The sequence below is a fragment of the Entamoeba invadens genome (genome assembly GCF_000330505.1).
Source record: "Entamoeba invadens IP1 unplaced genomic scaffold scaff_1105074725195, whole genome shotgun sequence".
Lineage (NCBI taxonomy): Eukaryota > Evosea > Mastigamoebida > Endamoebidae > Entamoeba > Entamoeba invadens.
In genome coordinates, this window is record NW_004440169.1 from 329,292 (window position 1) to 349,019 (window position 19,728).

General features: G+C 34.4%; 9 protein-coding genes across 9 annotated transcripts; 4 read left to right on the forward strand and 5 right to left on the reverse strand.

Annotated features, from left to right (window-relative positions):
• Positions 1-1,318: 1,318 nt before the first annotated feature.
• On the forward strand, positions 1,319-3,489 carry EIN_275040 (hypothetical protein; the record flags this gene model as incomplete). The annotated part of the gene is made up of 2 exons (XM_004254640.1): positions 1,319-3,058; positions 3,226-3,489. 2 exons carry the CDS (start codon positions 1,319-1,321, stop codon positions 3,487-3,489), a joined length of 2,004 nt encoding a protein of 667 aa, XP_004254688.1.
• A 319-nt stretch (positions 3,490-3,808) lies between these two features.
• Positions 3,809-5,224, reverse strand: EIN_275050 (hypothetical protein; the record flags this gene model as incomplete). The annotated part of the gene is made up of 1 exon (XM_004254641.1): positions 3,809-5,224. One exon carries the CDS (start codon positions 5,222-5,224, stop codon positions 3,809-3,811), a length of 1,416 nt encoding a protein of 471 aa, XP_004254689.1.
• Positions 5,225-5,540: 316 nt separating this feature from the next.
• On the forward strand, positions 5,541-6,170 carry EIN_275060 (hypothetical protein; the record flags this gene model as incomplete). The annotated part of the gene is made up of 1 exon (XM_004254642.1): positions 5,541-6,170. One exon carries the CDS (start codon positions 5,541-5,543, stop codon positions 6,168-6,170), a length of 630 nt encoding a protein of 209 aa, XP_004254690.1.
• Positions 6,171-6,646: 476 nt separating this feature from the next.
• Positions 6,647-7,200, reverse strand: EIN_275070 (hypothetical protein; the record flags this gene model as incomplete). Its single annotated transcript, XM_004254643.1, has 2 exons — positions 6,647-6,961; positions 7,126-7,200. 2 exons carry the CDS (start codon positions 7,198-7,200, stop codon positions 6,647-6,649), a joined length of 390 nt encoding a protein of 129 aa, XP_004254691.1.
• Positions 7,201-8,388: 1,188 nt separating this feature from the next.
• On the forward strand, positions 8,389-12,982 carry EIN_275080 (phospholipid-transporting ATPase, putative; the record flags this gene model as incomplete). Its single annotated transcript, XM_004254644.1, has 7 exons — positions 8,389-8,419; positions 8,459-8,730; positions 8,871-9,775; positions 9,945-10,062; positions 10,843-11,475; positions 11,551-11,598; positions 11,666-12,982. 7 exons carry the CDS (start codon positions 8,389-8,391, stop codon positions 12,980-12,982), a joined length of 3,324 nt encoding a protein of 1,107 aa, XP_004254692.1.
• A 431-nt stretch (positions 12,983-13,413) lies between these two features.
• EIN_275090 (hypothetical protein) lies at positions 13,414-15,092 on the forward strand (the record flags this gene model as incomplete). Its single annotated transcript, XM_004254645.1, has 3 exons — positions 13,414-13,579; positions 13,635-14,435; positions 14,554-15,092. The coding sequence occupies 3 exons, from the start codon at positions 13,414-13,416 to the stop codon at positions 15,090-15,092; spliced, it is 1,506 nt and encodes a 501-aa protein (XP_004254693.1).
• Positions 15,093-15,579: 487 nt separating this feature from the next.
• Positions 15,580-15,945, reverse strand: EIN_275100 (60S ribosomal protein L23A, putative; the record flags this gene model as incomplete). Its single annotated transcript, XM_004254646.1, has 1 exon — positions 15,580-15,945. The coding sequence occupies one exon, from the start codon at positions 15,943-15,945 to the stop codon at positions 15,580-15,582; it is 366 nt and encodes a 121-aa protein (XP_004254694.1).
• Positions 15,946-16,770: 825 nt separating this feature from the next.
• EIN_275110 (hypothetical protein) lies at positions 16,771-18,441 on the reverse strand (the record flags this gene model as incomplete). Its single annotated transcript, XM_004254647.1, has 2 exons — positions 16,771-18,100; positions 18,212-18,441. 2 exons carry the CDS (start codon positions 18,439-18,441, stop codon positions 16,771-16,773), a joined length of 1,560 nt encoding a protein of 519 aa, XP_004254695.1.
• A 381-nt stretch (positions 18,442-18,822) lies between these two features.
• Positions 18,823-19,713, reverse strand: EIN_275120 (copine-2, putative; the record flags this gene model as incomplete). Its single annotated transcript, XM_004254648.1, has 2 exons — positions 18,823-18,978; positions 19,033-19,713. 2 exons carry the CDS (start codon positions 19,711-19,713, stop codon positions 18,823-18,825), a joined length of 837 nt encoding a protein of 278 aa, XP_004254696.1.
• Between the last annotated feature and the right edge of the window lie 15 nt (positions 19,714-19,728).

Below are 19,728 nucleotides of genomic sequence, written 5' to 3' on the forward strand. Positions count from 1 at the left end.
TTAATCATATCAATTTTTTGGTTGACACAACAAGTCAATCGGATTGCATTTCTTAATAAGAATTATTAATAATTTTTTTGTTGTATCATTATAGTTTTATTGATATTAAATACAAGAACCTTAAAGCAATTATTGTCATATATATGGTATTAAGACCCTGAATTATATATATTCATTTCAAATTGATTATTAGAAAAGATAAATCACACAATAGTTAATAAATACATTTTTAAGTTTTTTTCTTCAACAACATAAAATTAAAATAAATTGTATTTCAATAATATTACATACTTGGTGTGTATTCAAGTTATAGCAACTATATGAATACAAAAAAGTTAATTTAACCAAGACAATGTTTCAATTAAAACACATTAAAATTTGAATAACTATTTAATATGTAGTATCTGTTTGTAAAAATATAAAATTGTAATTGTTTCAATAAAAAAGTTTACTGATAAACTTAATATTTGTATTATAAATTTGGTTATTTATTGTTTGGAGCACCAAAGAACAGCGAATATATTCAACCAAATACAATTCCAATCCTTTCAAATGTTAATATGGTGTTAATTGTTTATCATATAACAGTAGTTAAATTTAAATATAACCATTGAAAAAAAATCATTGAAATTGTCAAATACATATAAACATTTTCATTAAATAACAGTTGATTTTCTTTTATTATTTTTCATAAAGTAATTTATTTAAAACATAACACTTTATGGTGTTGAATAAATATTGACAGTGTTATAATTGATTTTCAACTTCAATTTTTAAATTAAGCTTATTTCAAAGAGTGTAACTTGATAAATGACAACATAGATGAAATTATAAACAATGAAAGAAAAGTGGAATTTTCATATCATATGGGGTATTTTGGTACTATTAAGTCTATTTCGCACAATAATTCATTAAATGACATTTTTTTAAAATTTGAATACTATTTAAATTAATTTAAATAACAATTATTTTTTTGAATGCAATTCAACTATTCTGGTAAAAACGTCGAAAAGAAAAATAAACCAAAAAATTCCCACATATTTATATAATTATTTTTTAATTAAAAATATTATTAATTTTACATTTGTTTTCAAAAAGATTAGCGACATATATAGGAACTGCTATGCAAATTTATAAAAATGTTACAACTTCAATTTTTTGTTACTTACTATTTATAACACTAAATTATATTAATTACAATACAATACCAATACTTTTCTACTTCAAAAATTAATAACTTTTCGAACTAAATACGATATTATAAACAAACTATACTGTATTGTATATATAAACGAACTCTTGTTATAAAGATAGAAGAATGTTGTATATATACTATACTCTCTTCTTACTTCTTGAAGCTTGTGCCATTCGTCAAAACCCGTCTTATGTCATGACTAATTATCGTAGCATGATGATGGGGTGGACTAACACTTATATGACTGCTGTAGACCCACCTACAATACCACCTGGACTCAGTCAATTCAGACATTCTCAAAACTGGAACACCAATTTGATAAACAAAGACTCTTTTGTTCTTAAAATTAACACAGTGCCGTACACAGAATCTAACTTATTTTCTGGTAAAAACAGTATCGACTATCCGGGGTACTACTCCCATATTATCACTGCTTACAATAACACAGAACTTCCTCTTAAAATAACTAAAAAGTATTTTTTTGAAGCTGAACAAGACACATTACTTGAGAATGTAATTATTGAAAATACATCCCCTGAAGATATCACTGTTGAATACTTTCAATACACTGACTACCCCGTCTCTATTCAAAGCACAGAGATTTATGCAGGTGGTATAGTACAGTACTCCGATTATGTAGTTATAACAGGTATGCTGGAAAAGGCTGATTATGCTGATATTGGCTCCAGTGAAAGCAACACCCCTCTTTCAAGATTCATCAATTCGGAGGATCTTAAAGAAACGTCTTATCTTGGCAATAATGCACAGATTGGGTTAAATAAAAAGATGCTCATAGAAAAAGGTACAAATGCATCTTTCACAATTTTCCGATCGGTGACATTAAACATCAACGCCGCAAAAGACCTCCAATCGTTTTACAATACAACAATTGAAGACTGCGAAAGCACATTCACAAAATACATTGATGAGAAGTTTAGAAAATACAAACTTCCAGCATTCAACACTCTGAAAGAAGAAAAGATGTGGTATTCCAGTGTCTTCACTTCTTTATATTCACAGAACCCAACTTTGGGGACTTTACTTGCAAGTTTCCACCCGGGATATGGATGGAAGATGTGGACGAGAGACGGCACATTTGAAGCAATGATCTTAATGGCTTTGGGTGAAACAGAAGGCGCCAAAAAGTACTTAGAATTCATGATGACAGCAACACTCAACGACGATGAATATTTCCATTCATGTTATGATTGGTTTACTGGCGGCCGTGCTTCGATGCCAGAACCACAAAATGATGGGATGGGTGTAGTGGCCTATGCATTGTATTATTATTACACCATAACAAAAGATGTCGACTTTTTTATGAAAACTGAGACTAAACGTCGAATTCAAAAAATAGAGAAATTCTTGTTATACTCCGAATGGAAGAATTTGGTCAAAGCTGACTACTCAAACTGGGAAGAAAGCAGTGACTCCTGGACGGGACTCGACACACCAAAATGTTTCTGGGCCTTCACACAAATCCAGGCGCATCACGGGTTATTAGCATTAAGTAAATTAGAGAAGGTCGTGTATAATAATATAAAGAAGGAGAATGAACTCATTCAAAGAGCAGAGAAGCTTGCAACTTCTTTTGAAAAACTATTTTGGAATGAAGAAAAAGGATACTTCGTTGAAGCCATATGGCAAGACTCCAAAAAGCAGAAAGTTATATTAGATTCTTCAACAGCAACTATGGTCTTTTCTGGCATTGTAAAAGACGATGAGAAAGTATTGAAACATTTTGAACAAATAAGAAAACAATTGACTAAACTGACATATGGCATGGCCAGGTACAGTTATGATACCTTCTTTTATAGGAGTAGATGGAGTAGCAAAGAGGTTGGAGAAGCTTGTCCACCATGGGTTTGTATATCTTATCTTATAATGAGTAAATAATCTTTCAAAAAGATTCTACACTAAAAATAGAACATACAAATAATATAGTTCATTTATTAAAAAAATCTATTTGATATAAAAATAGACTTTATTTGAAACATAAGTCAATTGTTTCTCATTTCATTCACAAATAGGGAGTCACAACAATGTTCATGACCTGGGCTGAAATGATCTACGATGAAAAGGACAAACATGCATATTTGGCTCCATATAGAATTCAGTGGATGATTGACCACTCGGGACCAGACTTCATTCCAGCTGGAGAAGCAATTGATGGTGTTTCTGGTGAACCCGTGTTAAGTTCAATGCCTGATGTATATGAACATGGTGGTGTATACATATTAAGTGTTCTTCAATACCAAAAGTTGATCCCACTCTTCTCCTACAATAATTGGTAATTGTTTCTCCAATATTTCGTTCCTCTCCAATATAAGTGCTATAAAAATAACTACTCTTAGACTTTTTCTATATTATATTAATATAAATGTTATTAATTGTTATAAATAGAAATAAAAAAAATTAAAAAATAAAAAGTGCATTTGCCGGGACTCGAACCCGGATCTCCACCTTGGAAGGGTGGAATTCTGCCCTTAGACCACAAATGCTTCTTACAATAGAGATATTTTGTAATGTAGTTACCATTATAAAATTTATTTAATTCAAGTTCTTTATATTTACTCGATGTCGTGTTTCACAACAACAAATTAACCAACACACTTATTGACAATATTGACGCTGATGGTTCAAAAAACTGTTAACGAGTTGGTAGTTATCAATTTCATTCACAAATTTACCATCGTTGTCGACAGTGTATATAATATCTGCTTCTGGATCACAAGGCTTGCCATATTGTGCAATGTAACACGTTGTATCTGGGAACATCTTGTAGACTTGTTCTTCTACATCAATTCCTTCTTCAATAGTTTTGCAGACAATAAAGACGTTTTGTGGTCGACATTCAAGATACAATTCAAAAAAGTTTGTGGCATGAAAAGCGTATTTCATCCATTCGAAAAATTTTTGTTGTTCCTTGCTTTCAAAGTTGGGCATATACACAGCGACTCGGTGGTCTTCTCCCATTTCAAAGAACTTTTCTGCATTTGTTTTCTCAAAAGGTTCGACTTTAACTTTCACCAGCGACACGTCTATAGTGACACTTTGCGGTCGAGTCACATTTTTACTTTCTTTCACACTTTGTGTAGTGTTTGAGTCTTCCACATGTTGTTCTTCTTTATTGAGTGACTCTCTCTTACTCCCTGGAGCGGTTTTTGCTGGTTCTTTTGGAGAGCTCTTTTCCTTCACAGTTAATTCCTTTTGGATTTCCGCTTGTTGAAGGACGTCACTCTTCGGTCGGTCCTTCTTCTCTTTATTTTGGCGCTTTTCCTTCGCGTCGCTTATCTTCTTCGCCTTCTCCTCCTTCTTCTGGTTGGCCTTCTCTTCTTTCTCCTTCTTCAACTTTTCCTTCTTCTCTTTAGCAAGTTCTCGTGGCGTTTTGTTTGTGTCGGTACTTGGTGGCGGTTCTTCCTTCGATGTGCCGCCAATTTGTTTCTTTAATTTTCCAAAGAAATTTCGTGGACTTTTACCTCCTGTCGTGTCTTTTGGTGGGGGAGAACCAGATTTGCTGTTTTTCTCTTTCGTTTCCAGTGAAAGGTGATGAAGAGTTTCCGCCACTCTTGGGCTTGGATTCGACGGTTTGATATCTTCAAGGGACTTCCCACGTACCACGTCATTCAACGCTTTCAAGTCGTCTTTCAGAGTAGAGACTTCCGTTCCCATCACATGGACTTCATCTTTTAAGATTTGTTGAGTCTTTTGGACAACTAGAGGACTTTGGGTGTGTTCTTTAATTTTGTTTTTAAGATACCAACTGTAGTCGTCGACACGAGTCTTGACCTCTTCCAAAGATGTAGTAATCCCTTTGATCCCATGTGCGCAATCGTACACTTCTTTAAGGTCAAATAACAGTAATTTGTTTCCACGAGATATTTCATAGTAAGATGCGGTGTCTTCGTTGATCTCATCAAGTTTACTCGTCATAACAGAGAGCATCTCATGAAGAATCGCAATACTATGACTGTGAGCATCAACAGTTTTCTCAAGTTCCGCTAGTTTCAGTGTATTCACAGTGTTCATTTTGTGACATTTTAAGTTGCAGAGTGTCTTGCTCAAAAGGAAGGAAAAGAAATCGGTAAGGAAATAAAACACGGAAAAAATCAATGTTCTATTGTTATAGCATTTTTACTATTAACTATAACATTTGTCTTGAACAGTTCCCACCCAAGCCGGTCTTCTCCATATGCATTTTTGAGTTATTGTTGTATTAGAATACATATAGCAAAGAACTATAAATAAATAGTTGAGACAAATGTTAATAAGATATAATAAAAAATACCATATAAAAACAAAAGATTATTTTAGTAAAAAAGATAACTTTAAAACCATATATTAGATGGCTTTATCACCCGAACAAAATGAAAACAATTTCTACCAAATTATGATGTTCAACTTCTCGCAATACTTTGGAGAGAAGAACTTTGACGAGTATTGGGACGTGTTTACCGGAAAGAAACCATTTAGTTCGCTTCCATCGGAGATGTGTCCGTGGAACAAGAAAGGAGCAAACATGGCGGATTACTTCAATTACGGCTTTGATGAACAAACGTGGACCGCTTATGCCAAAAGACTCAACGAACTTCACACGAACAAAACAACAGAAAAGGAAATCTCTGTGTTGGACATTTCGAAACAACAACCCCTCGCAAAGGCACAAGTCGAGTTCAAAGAAATTGAACCTGAAAGGGCAGAGAGGGACTACACTAAAATAGAGAAAGAAAAGGATCGTCGAGACGATCGTAAAGACTCAAGAAACAGAGAAAGAACTACAAGACATTCCCGTTCAAGAGAAAGAGATCGCGACAGAGACAGAGATAGAAGTTCAAGACGGTCGCGTTCAAGGGAACGAGACCGCGACCGATCTCGTCGCGACAGAGATCGCGATCATTCACGAGACAGAAGACGACGTTCGAGATCTCCACCAGGGCGGTCTTCAAGAAGCAATCGTGATCGAAGTAGACGATAAATGAATTGAGTGGTGTTTACTATAATCTATTAATACTAATAGCTTACATCGTACATATAACAAATTTATAGGTTACTAATAGTATATATATTTGTAATAATATCAATAGTATAACTACTATTGATATTATAGTAAATAATACTATTTATTGTAGTTAAGACAACTCAGAACTTAGATGGTGAGTTCTAGTGATAAAGAAGTAATTGCGCAAAGTGTTCTTGGGTGTTGGGTAGTAATATTAATAGTGATATACATGTCTTATTTAGGGTATTCCTTTTATAAGGAACGCAGTCAAACGAGAAATGGACAAGTGACGTTTTAATACTAAATAGTATAATATATTAATATATTAATTATTAATATTATAGTTACATATTTACTATTATATAATAATATATTATAATAATCAAGTTAAGTCTAGTTCAATGTTTAATTCAGATGAAAGAAATATAAGAAAGAAGAACATCGTAAGTAAATTATAAAGCAGATGCCTTGTTCAAGATGAAAGTCGAAATTGGAGGGATACCTATGAATCGCTCGGATTTCGAAAATAAGGCGGCTATGACCATCTGAACGACTTTCGCGATCAAAGCAATACCAACGTAGACAAACATGATATACTCCCATACCATCCCAAACGCTAGAATGGATGTCAATATGAAGACAAAAAGCGCAAAGAATAGGTAGAAAAGCATAATGTTTTGAAGGGCAACGGCACGGCAGTACACATTAGCTTGTTCGAAGAAGTAGATGTAAAGGGAACTCACTAAACAAAGGGACGACAATAAAGACTAGACGTCAGATTGCTCATCTCTTACTATAATTTATAGTTAAATTAACTATAATTATTGAATTAACTATTTGGTTAAAAGTTAATTCTATTAACTAATAACACTACTCGAAAGAAAAATATGTGTCTTGTCATGTTACTCGACGGCAGGACTAAAAAACAAACCTCAACGATGACGGGAAGACCAATTGAAGTGGTCTTTGATGATGTTGTTGTTGGGGTTTCAGCGCTTCCGTCCATAATTCAGGCAATTGGAAATTATAAGATTTCCTCCTTTTTCTTCTCGAACTGAATTTTCTGTATGTGGTTGGTTTGTATAAATTTAACATTCTATTTGTACTAATTTTCGGGATTGGAAGTATTAACAACAATAGATTATTGATAGTATGTTTTGTACTATTTTTTTTTTACTTTTTTTAAAAAAACAAAAAAATAAAAAATCAAAAACATCAAAGTATTTTTAAGATTTATCTTTCCAAAAATTTTTGTACACATTTTTTCCATTCATTGTAATTATTGTTTTATTTTTTATGTTATTGTAATTCAAATAATTGTAGTAACAATAAAATATTGTTATTTTTATTATAATATAATTATTTAAAATAGTATTTTTAAATGGCTTATTTTAATTAATTTTAGTGTTATTTAAACAACTATAATAAGACTAATATAATTATAATAATATGATAAGAATTAATTTTAAATAAATACAATGTTATTATATTGTACTTTTTATTAAAAAAAAAATAATAAGGCTGTTTTTTGTTTGTGTGACAGAAATTAAAATTTTATAAAAAATTTAACCATAGTTATAAAAAAATAATTTGTTTTAACCATTATTTCAATATTTTGTTATTTAACCCGATTGGTAGCTATTTTAACATCTGTTTTTTTAATAAATTATCGAAACAAAAAAAATAATATTTTTTTACACATCGTCCATTCAAGAAAAGTTAAGACTATTTTTTAATAGCAACAATAGTTTGAATATGACTTACAATTCTAGTTAACTTAATAATAATTGAAACCATTCATTATTATAAAAGTCTTTCTAAAGCAAATCAAAAATTATGAGCCAATTTGTTTTGAATGAAAAATAATTCGAAATGAAATCAAAATTTTGAGGATGAGAAATTCACCGTCTTTTATTTTCCTTTGCCGTCTTTGTATTTATTATGCCATTTGACAATTTCTTTTTATGTGTATTCCTCTTCATGTACCATATATCTAACATTCCAAACTATTATTAATAATAAAAAATCTTTTTCGAAATGTCATTTTCCCTACTATCAAACACGATATAAGTAGTCGGCAAGAATACGAAAGTGGTGAAACAATAAAAACCATTCTTTAGGTTATTTTATATAAAAACAGTTGAAGATAGAAGTAATAAAGGAACAAAGAGTGTAACTTAATTATCAAAGGTGGATGTTCTTTCGTAAACAAGCCAAAGAAGAAAGTTAGTTATTTCTCTTTATTGCAGTGTTTTACTCACAAGAAGGGTATCCCACTATATATTTCTTTGACAAACAACGGAACAAAACACAGCACTTTCCGTCTAACGTTATTAAGACGACAAAGTATAAGTGGTGGAGTTTTGTTTTTGTATTTCTCTTCAATCAATTCAAATACTTCATAAACATGTTTTTCCTCATCGTAGCGATTTTAGCGTGTATTCCACAATTGAATGCTGGGAGTCCTGTAGCTTCGATAGTTCCCATTTGTATTATGTTGACCTTTTCTTGCATCAGAGAACTCTTCGACGAAATCGTTTGTTTTCACAATTCAATTGCAGTCTTTTTTAAAGTGTTTGAGTGGACTACCTTTTCTCTATTTCTTCTATTTAATACAATAATTGGTCATTTCTGTATTATTATTATTATTATTATTAACAACAATTAACAATAAAGAGAAAGTACCATGCAGACTCCAAATTAAATTCATGTTTGTACACTAAATTAGTTGGTCCTAACGAACATGCTATGGTCAAATCTAAAGACATCTACGCCGGTGATATTTTAATACTCAGATCTAACGCTCGAGTACCAACAGATGGAGTGCCTTTAGCTACTACAAACGACGACGGAGTCGTCTATATCGAAACAGCAGAATTAGACGGGGAGAGCAATTTAAAGCAACGCCTTGTCCCGTCGTTTTGTATGGAGAAGACGGAGGAGGAGATCTGTACCTTTGTCGGCGATTCATTTGACACAATACCCCCAGATCCCCTCTTCGATCATTTTATTGGCACTTTTAATATTGGAGAGTCAAAGTATAGCACTTCAGAGAAGAATTTTATCCCAAGCGGATGTGTCTTACGAAACACGGAAGAGATGCTGATGCTTGTTGTATACTGTGGGACTGACACTAAACTTTCCCGCAATTCCCTCCAGCCACGAATCAAGTTTGCGCGGACTAACGAGGCCTTCAACAGGTTTGTAGCGGTCGCTCTAGTGTTTGATTTTGTCGTGATTATCGCGTCGACGTTGTGTTACTTTGCACAACACTATTCACAGACGGAGGGGAAGATGTGGTATATTCCAAAGATCAATAACATTTATCTCTCCGCCTTTTTAAGGGCTTTTGGGTTTCTTAATATGTTCTCCTTCTTAGTTCCTGTGTCTTGTTTAGTCTCTCTTGAATTCTCAAAGACCTTCCAAATGCTCTTTATGGTGTTTGATGCCGACTTACAAATTAATGTCCTCAACCCCGTCGGTAAAAATGAGACACGGGGATGTATGCCATGGACTGGGACACTTAATGATGAGTTAGGATTGGTCGAGTATATTCTTTCTGATAAGACGGGAACACTTACGTTTGTTGGTACATTAAATTCTACTTCTTATTATAATAATATAATATCATATACTATTCTAATAGTACTTTTTTTCTTATTGGATCAAGAGAAATATATCTTAGATAAAGTGTTTATAATGTGAAAGGTGTTTTCTGTAAGATTTTGAATATTGTGATTGACTTTTTAGAGAAAATGAGATGAAGTTTCGAAAATGCTCGATTGATGGATTTTGTTTACAAGAAGAAGGAGATGGGTGTATTGTACAATATATGAACGATCCGTCATTAACTAAAAACAAAACGAATGTTGGAATATTCAGTTCACTCACCGGAAGTAAATTTTTAGGGCTTTCAATCCCCGAATCGAAGGCTTTGTCGAATATTAAAAAGTCTGTTGCGAGTCTGTCGCAGTCTTTGAACTTTGTGAACTGTTCGAAAAAAGACGAGAAAGACAGACAATCGAAATTGAAGAGAATGGCGGAAAGCGCGAAAGACGAGACGCCTCACCACCCGTCATCGACCTATTTTACAAAAGTTGAGAAAAACGAAAAGACGACAATCTCGAAAAATAGTGAGAAAATTGAAAAAGTCGAAGATTGTGAAAAAGAGATTCATGTGGACGAGATTGTCGCGAACAAAACGAATGACCGAACCCGAACGTTTTCGATTCCGATAAAAATGACGTCGAATGCGCGATCGAAATTGAAGGACTCAGAAATTGAGATTGTCGATCAAAAAGTCGACACGACATTTTCGAAATCACGAACAAACCTCGTTGACTCCGCGACGCGTTCGAAGAAAATAGTGATTACCATCAAATCGCAACTTTCGAAGGACCCGCAAAGTGTCGAAGGGTATACGGACACCTCCATGAAATCGCCGAGTGAAAGTTTCGATGACTTTGATATTGGTCTGACAACGAAGTCCCCCGAACTTCCACATCACGCGAACGACGACTTAAAGAATACGGACGAATCGACTGTTTTAAATAAAAAGGTGTTACGGCCACACTCCATAAATGTCACGCCAGGCCTTCCGGACACCGACGGCATGCGACGAAAAGGGATGATGACGACCCGTGAAAAGATGGACGAATTTCTGAAGTGCATGGCGATCTGCCATGAAGCTGTCCCTAACTTCCAAGGAGTCAAACTGAGCTTTCAATCGGGGTCTCCGGATGAAGTCGCGCTATGCGAAGAAGCGTCGCAAAATGGGTACATCTTCACGAAAAGAACGCAGAAGAGAATCACTTTGATGGTTGGAGGAGAAGAACGGGAGGTCGACATTCAAGTTATAATGCCATTCACGAGTGAAAGGAAACGAATGAGTGTTTTGGTTCGACTGTGGGATGGGAGAATAGCTTTATATAGTAAAGGAGCCGATTTAACGATGATTCCTTTAATGTGTGACACAGAAGAGCCTCAAAGGATTCAAGAAACTGTTAATCTGTTCGCATGTGAAGGGTTGAGAACTTTGGTGTTGGCTTGTCGAATCATTGGAGAGGAAGAATATAAGACGTTCATGGAGAAGTACAACAATGCGAGTAGTTTAATAGAAAACAGAGAAACAAAGGTCGACGCCGTTGTCTCTGAAATTGAAAAAAGTTTGAGGTTCCTTGGGGTCTGTGGAATTGAAGATCGACTTCAAGATGGTGTGCCTGAGACTATTCAGTCGTTAAGAAGAGGTGGAATAAAAATATGGATGATTACTGGGGATAAGGTTTGTTGTTGAATATTAGATATATTAATATTAATATTATATAATATAGTAAATATGAATGGTACTGACTGCAAGGTGGAAACTGTTTGTTACTTTTTAGTAAACGTTATGTATACAATAATAGTTAATTATTCATACTATTAAATATACTATTATTAAATAGAATAGAATTAATAATATTGACAGAAAGGCGATGAACATAGCAAAGACATGTGGACTGTTTTTAGATGAAGAGGTGTATCGCTTTGATAGTGATAATTGTGAGAAGATGGTAGAGGATGAATGGGTGAAGAGATATTCCGTAGTGTTTGACTTTGGGGTGTACAACAAGTTGAAAGAGAATGAGAAGTTTTGGTTGAAGTTGATCAACAGTGTGAGTGTAGTATGTTGTCGAGTGACGCCGCAAGTGAAAGGGGAGATAATGAAGACTGTTAAAAAGAAGACGGATAAAGTATGTTTAGGGATAGGGGATGGAGGTAATGACATATCATTGATCAAAGAGAGTAATGTTGGGATTGGGATATTTGGTAAAGAAGGGACGCAAGCTGCGCAAAGTTCTGATTATGCTGTTCGTAAGTTCCGCCATTTAGAGAAGTTAATTTATTACCATGGCCGACAAGCGTTACGACGGAATTCGTTAATAGTGAAGTTGTCGTTTTACAAGAATGTGACGTTTATAATGATCCAATTTTGGTTTGGGATCATGTCGAAGTTCTCATGTACCAGTTTGTATGAAGATATGATCATCACGCTGTTCAACATGGTGATGACATCGATGCCTCCTGTTTTCATTGGTGCGTTTGAAGTCGACATCCCGTTTTTTGGCGCGCGGGATTACCCAGAGACGCACAAAGAGATCATTGAGGAGTCGAATACCTTCAAAGGGATATCTGCGTATGTCTTTTGGTTAGTCTATGGGCTTTATCAGTCAGTTGTTCTCTTTGTGATGGGATATGTGATTATCAACTCCGATGTGTTTGAATGGAGTGGGAGAGTGAATGGGATGGGGTGCTTGTCGACATTAGTCACGTTGAGTGGTGTTCTGTGTATATTAGTAACGATGGGATTGAGTGTGAAGAGATGGAGTTTCTATTTAGCCGTTGGATTTGTTCTCAGTTTTGTGTTAAGTATTGTGTCGATAGTGATGGTATCTTTTGTGAAGAAAATGTCGAAGGCTGGACTGTCATCACACTCGTTGGCTCTATTACTCGAACAACCAAACACATATTTGTTCGTTGTAGTGTTTGTGTTGGTTGCTATAGCGCCGCTGTTGATTCGAAATACGTGTAATAGACTGATGGCACCGAAAGCGTATCAAATAGTTCAAGAAGTCATCAACAAAGAAGGGCTTCCCGAGTATGGCGTGGTAAGACCAGTGTATCAAGAAGGGAGTATCGAAGCTAAAAAGTATTTCTCGCAGTTCTGTAAAGCAAAGGATCTTCACGAAACTCATGAAATCGAAATGAAGGCGGAATTGAAAACAGACGGCGAAGAACACACAAACTGATCGAATGTATAAATTGTTTTGGTTTGGTCAATTCAAAGCTTTTCTTCGATGAAAGTTAAATGCAATAAAATAACAAAAATCAAACCCAGTTCAATTTTTTATCCATTTGAAGTTAAAGCCGTTTGTTTGGTTGGGGAAGATGTTTTATTTATTATAAATTACTAAACTATTGATTTTTCATTCATAATTACACACCAATGCTATTGCCAATAACTAAACCCAACTAGTACTATTATAATTAAATAAACTAGAAGAGTTGGTTTGAATAGTAAGCTTAGTTACAAAAGTATTAAAACAGAAATGTATAAATTATGGTAAATTTTATTAAAAATTAAGTAGAATGAAGACAACAAAAAACAAGCTTTTTTGTTTTCGATTCAATTTCCCAAACCGCCCGAAATGGTAAAGAAGATAAAAATGAAATTTGTTTTATGGATGGATCAGAAATCTCACAGATGCGCCATTCACCACAGTCAAAGCTCGCTCAGGAGACCTTCCTGAACAACGCTAAAAAGAACCAGCAAATTGTCGAGGATATAAAGTCGGCAGAGAAAGATTTGCTGAAGAAAACAAAAAAGTGGGTTCAGTCCATTGCAGGTTTGTTTCTCCAATCTTAAAATGATTGTTGGTAAGATAAGACAATAACAACCAGTTTCTGCACACACCGGAATTAGTGTTGCTGAGTCTTATAAAGCCTTTACTGACAAATTCAGTAAAAGCGATGTGGGCAATATCCAAAGGGTGTGTGTTGCGCTATCAGAAGTTGGTGAAGTTGTATTAACTTTTCTTCATTTGATGGACCAACTCCAAATTGATTTGGACAATTGTATAGTCGAGCCGTTGCGCAGTTTCCTTGACGAGGAGCTCGCTGTTGCGACAACAGGAAACAAACTCGACTCGATCAAGGTAGTTTCGTCGTCTATCAACCCAAAGTTGTCTCAGAGTGTTGCCAACACGCAAATAGCGATTGACAAATTTGAGATTGATGGACTTTCCCAATTTTTTTCAATGTACACGTGTTTTCAATCGTTCCGTACAGGGTTGTCTGATCTTGACAAAATGACAGAGAAAGTGAACTTCGCAAAGTCGCAACAAATCGCCTTTCAGAAGGCGTTTGAGGAGAATGTGAAGAATGATTCTTCCTCGTACCGAAATTGTTTTGGGATTCCTTTGAAAAAACTGTTGGACGACGAAAGGCGACTTCCGGGCCAAATCCCCATAGGCCTTGAAAAGGCGTTGAAGTACTTGTATGCAAATGGCCTTGAAAAGGAAGGACTTTTCAGGGTGAGTTCAACACCCGACCAAATCAACTTCTTGAAGCTCAAATTTTTAGCAACAAGTTACTCCAACGAAGACCCGCACCTTGTTGCCAATGTTGTGAAGTCGTTTTTAAAAGAGATTCCCGGCGGGCTTGTTCCCAAGTCAGCTCTTCCTCTCTTTAAGAAATGGGATGGTTTGTTTTCTCCTCTTCTGTTGTTTCTTTCCATTTTTTCAATCTTCTCGCATCACTCATATGAATTACCATCATCCAATAGTAAAACAACTTATATTTAATAGTAATTAACAATGAGCGAAAATTGTTTCTTCTCAAAGTTCAGAAACAGATGAGAAGAGCAAAACGAAGGAGATAATTGAGGCGATGCACAAAGATTTGAAAGGTGCACTTTCTGAAGAGAATTATACGTGTCTGAAGTACGTGACGACCTTCCTTGAAAAACTGAGTCGAACCGAAAAATCCAAAATGACTGCCGACAACGTCGCAACGTGTGTTGCGCCCGCCCTCTTTTTCAACGAAGAAACAAGTGATGTTCGCAACGTTTTAGATTTCAACTTGATGTCAAATCGCATGTTGGCCTTCATTATTAAAAACAACTTCGCGATATTCCCTTCAGCAAAAAAGTGCTTCACCGAGAGAAAGAAGAGCGTTTTCTTACAAAACCCAGAACAGATCGAGTTGTCCGAAAAACTGGAAGAAGCAAGTTTATCGCTCAGCTTCTCGTCAATGAATTCCCCAACTCTCTCCTCTTTGATGGAAAAGAATCCGGGAAGATTACAGAATTCGGGGTATAGAAGATCGGCAAGAATTGACGCTCGACTTTCGATGAAGTGAACTGTATTAGTGTTAATTTACTATTTGTTTAGTTTTTTTACTATTTATGTATAGTTTAAGGTATGTAATCTTATTAATTGTTTTAATGGTAAACTATAGTATTGATTTGAATATTTGAGTTTTTTTATTTTTTATAATTGTAATAAAAAAGTTTTTTATTAAAATTATTATTCCTTCTTATATATTTTAATTTATACTTCAAATTAGTATTTATAGTTATTTAATAAAAATTAAATTAAAAGAATTACAATTGACATTTGAACTTTAATTTGAAGGAGACAAAAAAATTATTACAAATATAATAAAAAACAATATAATAAAAAAACTAATACATTTGTGACACAACAAATCTTAAAATTATTAGTAAAAATAATGTACATTAATAATACAGCCAAACCATTTCACACTAGTTAAAAACCAAAAAAAATAATACAAAAAAAACTCAACCCAATTAAGTCGAGTTGAAGAGAAATAAAAAAGACTTGTTTTAGAAGAGTCCGATTTTAGTAGCAACCTCCATAGCCTCAACATTTGGTGCCAATCTCACGAACGCCTTTTTAAGACCATCGAGTCTAACGAGAGTGTTGATCTTAACGACTTTAGTTTGATATCTCTTCTCGACAGCTCTCTTAATGGTTGCCTTGTTTGCTCTTTGGTCACACAAGAAGACAATGGTGTTGTGGTCCTCGATCATTTTAAGAGCAGTTTCGGTGCTCAATGGGAATTTAATGACGGCAAACTCGTCCAATTTGATTCTGTTGGACTTAATGCAGCGAGCATACTTTGGGCTCTTTGGTTGCTTCTTGGTTGGAGCGCATCTGAAATGTGTAGTTGTCACCTTCTTCCCTGCCATCACTCACCAGTAACCTTTCAAGTTCTTTTTCATAACCAGGGTTTTCTTATTTAATACACTCTAGTTCGTTTTTTATTATTCTTTAGAATTTGTCTTGTTCTGTGAATTTTTTTTTTGTTTTTTATTAACTAAGTGGTAACCTATTTTTATTAAACTATTTGTTATTATTTGTTTATCTATTGTGTATAACTACTTAGAAATAAGTGTACTTTTTTGTTAAATATGCTTATTAATAGATTTATAACTATTTTATTAATATTTAATTAGTATTAAATTATTAATAATATAATAGTTTTATAATTATACAAATTATATTTGTTTCAATCTTCCAATTATTATTTAAATTTTTTATTATTAAATAAATTTACTATAGAGTCAGTCGATAAACGTTGTCTGTTCCCCAAACGTTGTCTTTTTGACAAAAAATAATTGATTTTTGTTTTAAAAAAACGGGAATTAGGTAAAAATGAAAAAAAACTGGGAAAAATATTGAAACAATGATTTTGGGGGTTTTCCAAAAAATTCCCGAAATATTCCATTTATAATGGTCTAAAAATCGGCAGACAACGTTTCAGACCAGACAACGTTTAGCAAATGACTCTACACCATTTATTATAACTTAAATTAAATTTTTGTATATAAAATGTTATTAGCAACTAGTAAAATTGTTAGTATTTTATTTATATTTATATAATTTTTTTTTCAAAATATTTATTCTTATTGTTAAGTACTAAAAAAAACAAATTAATAATAAGTTAATACTATAATTAATATAGTTTTATCTATTAGTTAATTTTTAATATAAATACAACCAAATAGTAAACTTCAAATAAAAGTATCTGTCAACCCATCTATATCATCGTCGTCCTCCTCCTCTTCATCTATATCTATATCTTTAGCTGGTATCACAACCAAATTTTCCTCTTCTTTTTCTTCTTTTTTCGATTGAGTGTTATTTTCCAGAGTTACATTGGCATTCACTTCAGTATCACCTGATACGAGTTGTTCTGATGTGACACATTGTTGTTGTTGTACCTCGACATTTGTATCTGTTTGTTCGACTTGACTTGGCATCTTTGTATTTTCCATTGTCGCAACGACTTCTTTTTCTACTTTCAGCTTTTTCTCTTCGATTGGGTGTTCCTTGATGACTTCGATTTTTTCCGGCACGACGACTTGTTCGATGACTTTCTCATCAATTTCTTTATCCTCATGAGTATCCGTATGACACTCGCCAATCACTTCTTCGCTCTTTTCAGTGCTTTTCTTCTCTTCGTTATTTGACACACCTCCTTTCTTCTTATTTCCAAATGAAAAGAAAGACGCAGAAGCCGTCGGGTTTGTCCACGCCGATGTCGTAGTTGTCAAATTATTTTCCACCACTGAATTCAATGAAGATGTGATCGACGCAAACCCCGACGCTATTGTCGAGAACCCCCAACTGTTCTTTTCCTTTTGTGTCGATACTTCAACATTCAGTACCGGCAATTCCTCAACCTTTGATATCATTTTCGTTGGGAGTTTATTACTTCCATTGCCGCTCTTTTCGCCGGTTTCCAGTGATTGAAAGAACTCGTTAATTTCGGCGTTTTCCTTCTCGTCCGACGTGTTCTTCAAACTCTCGCAGAACTGCGTGAAAAACAAATTCTCCGAGTTCTTCGTCTCTGCAAATTGCTTTGTAACACTTTCGATGATTTTATTGAAATTTAAGAAGTGATATTGCAGCAGTTCATAACACTGTTTAATGGAGGTGACCATCTCTTTCTCATACAACATGTCATAACACGTGTTCACTTTCGTTAACGCATTTTGGTACTCCTTTTCACTCTGATTGTATGAAGTTAAGACCTTCTGATATCTCGATACCATTTTCGTGTCTTTATTCGTGTTAATTTGTATACACATCGCTTTCGTATCACGAAGTTGTGTCAAGTAATACGCCTCACTCCGCGTCGCAAACGTCGTGAGGTCTTCATATATTTTCACCTTTCGCATCGTCTCCGTATATATCTGTTTCTTCTGCGCATCTACTTCTTTACTCAGTTGTAACAACGCTACAGATACACTCTCGCAAAACTGTCGTCCCGTCTTCCCTCGCGCATTATATAATTCTATCGTCTTCCCATCAAAGTCCTCCCAAAAGGTTTTGAATGTTCTAATAGTTATTTTTTAATAATTTAAATACTATTAATAATTATAAATATAATTTAATACTAATAATATAATATATATTATATTATTAATTATAATATAATATTAAACAAACTGTAAAACATTGTCCTTTGGATGTGTTTGTTTAAGCAAACCTAATGTCGAACGTGCATTAAGCGCGTCAGTTAGTCCTATCATTTTTCTACAGTAGTCCATTTCCAAATTACCCCGTTGAGAGAAATAGTCGCCATACAGTTTAGTTGTGTCTACTACACTTTCTATCTTCTTAACTATCTCATCAAAGTGAAAAACACTTTTTTGGAATATCTCGATTGGTTGTGTCATATGATTTTTCAATTCAAAAAGTTCCATTTGAGTCAAGAAAAATTCCAATGAAAAGTTCTTGTGACTCTTCGACTTCATCTGGTGTTGTTTTTAGTGTCTATTCATTCCCTTTTTCGGGTCTTTATACCTTCACTTTTCATCTTCGAGTGGGAATTGTTTTGTTATTAATTTTCAAATGTAATTGGTCACTTTTTTGATGGTAAATATGATGTCGCACATCTTACTCATTTAGTGTATAATTTAATGGATGAGATGCAAGAAACTCTAATAATACCTTTTTCATACAAATGAACTTCTTAAAAAGATACTTGACAATTACTCGTGAAAATGCTAACCAGATTTTGATATAACCTTGAACGATAACAAACAAAGAAAATCAAATTAGAAATACCCCAAATTCTTGCAACACATGTATTGAATGGGGACTTCCTGTAACGCGGCAACAGAGAATGTGATCTCGGGGTTCTCGACACGCGGCCCAATTACCGTGTTGAAATTGACAAAGTTGAAATTGTCAAATTTGCTGTTTCCGATGTCCTATCAGTCATCTTTCGAACACAATTTGTAAATATAATATTAATAAGAACAAACATCATCAAACGTCTCCATTTTGTCAAACGGACCATCTCCAACACCAACACAGATGATTGAAATGGGATACTTCGAAGCTTCCTCAATTGCCGTTTTTGTCGCCTTTTCGTTATCGACTTGTCCATCTGCGATAATAACAAGGATGTGATACGCTTGTGTTCTCTTTACAATATCAATCGTTTTGTATATCAGTGGTGCAAAGTTCGTCGGACCACTCATCTGTACTGCCGGTGTTATTTCGTTGTATCTCTGCAAGACATGGCCAAACCCATTACACGGTGCGTCGTTTGCCATGAACGAAAAAACCGATTTGTTTGTTGTGGAAATGTCACCGAAGCCATACACTGGTATTAAATGGTCGTCATCAAATGGTTCGAGTGTTCTCCCAATAATGCTGATAACCTTTTGGTATGGATTATAATTGTTCACTGCTGGATTGATCGCGTGAAGACATTGACCACCAAAAGAATGTGTACCAGTCCATGTGTTGCTTTTAGTGTAATCAATTCCCAAGACTAAATTCGAAGATTCAAGGCCGGCGTCACGCAGGCCTTGTTGAAGCTCTTCCATTGTTTGGTAATTATCCGGAATCATCTTTTTAGTGTTTGCAGTTTTGACGGACGTGTTTGCTTGCGCTTGTGCTTGTGTTTTCTTTGGTGGTGCACTTGATGAGCTCCCCATGTCTTTTGTTATTAC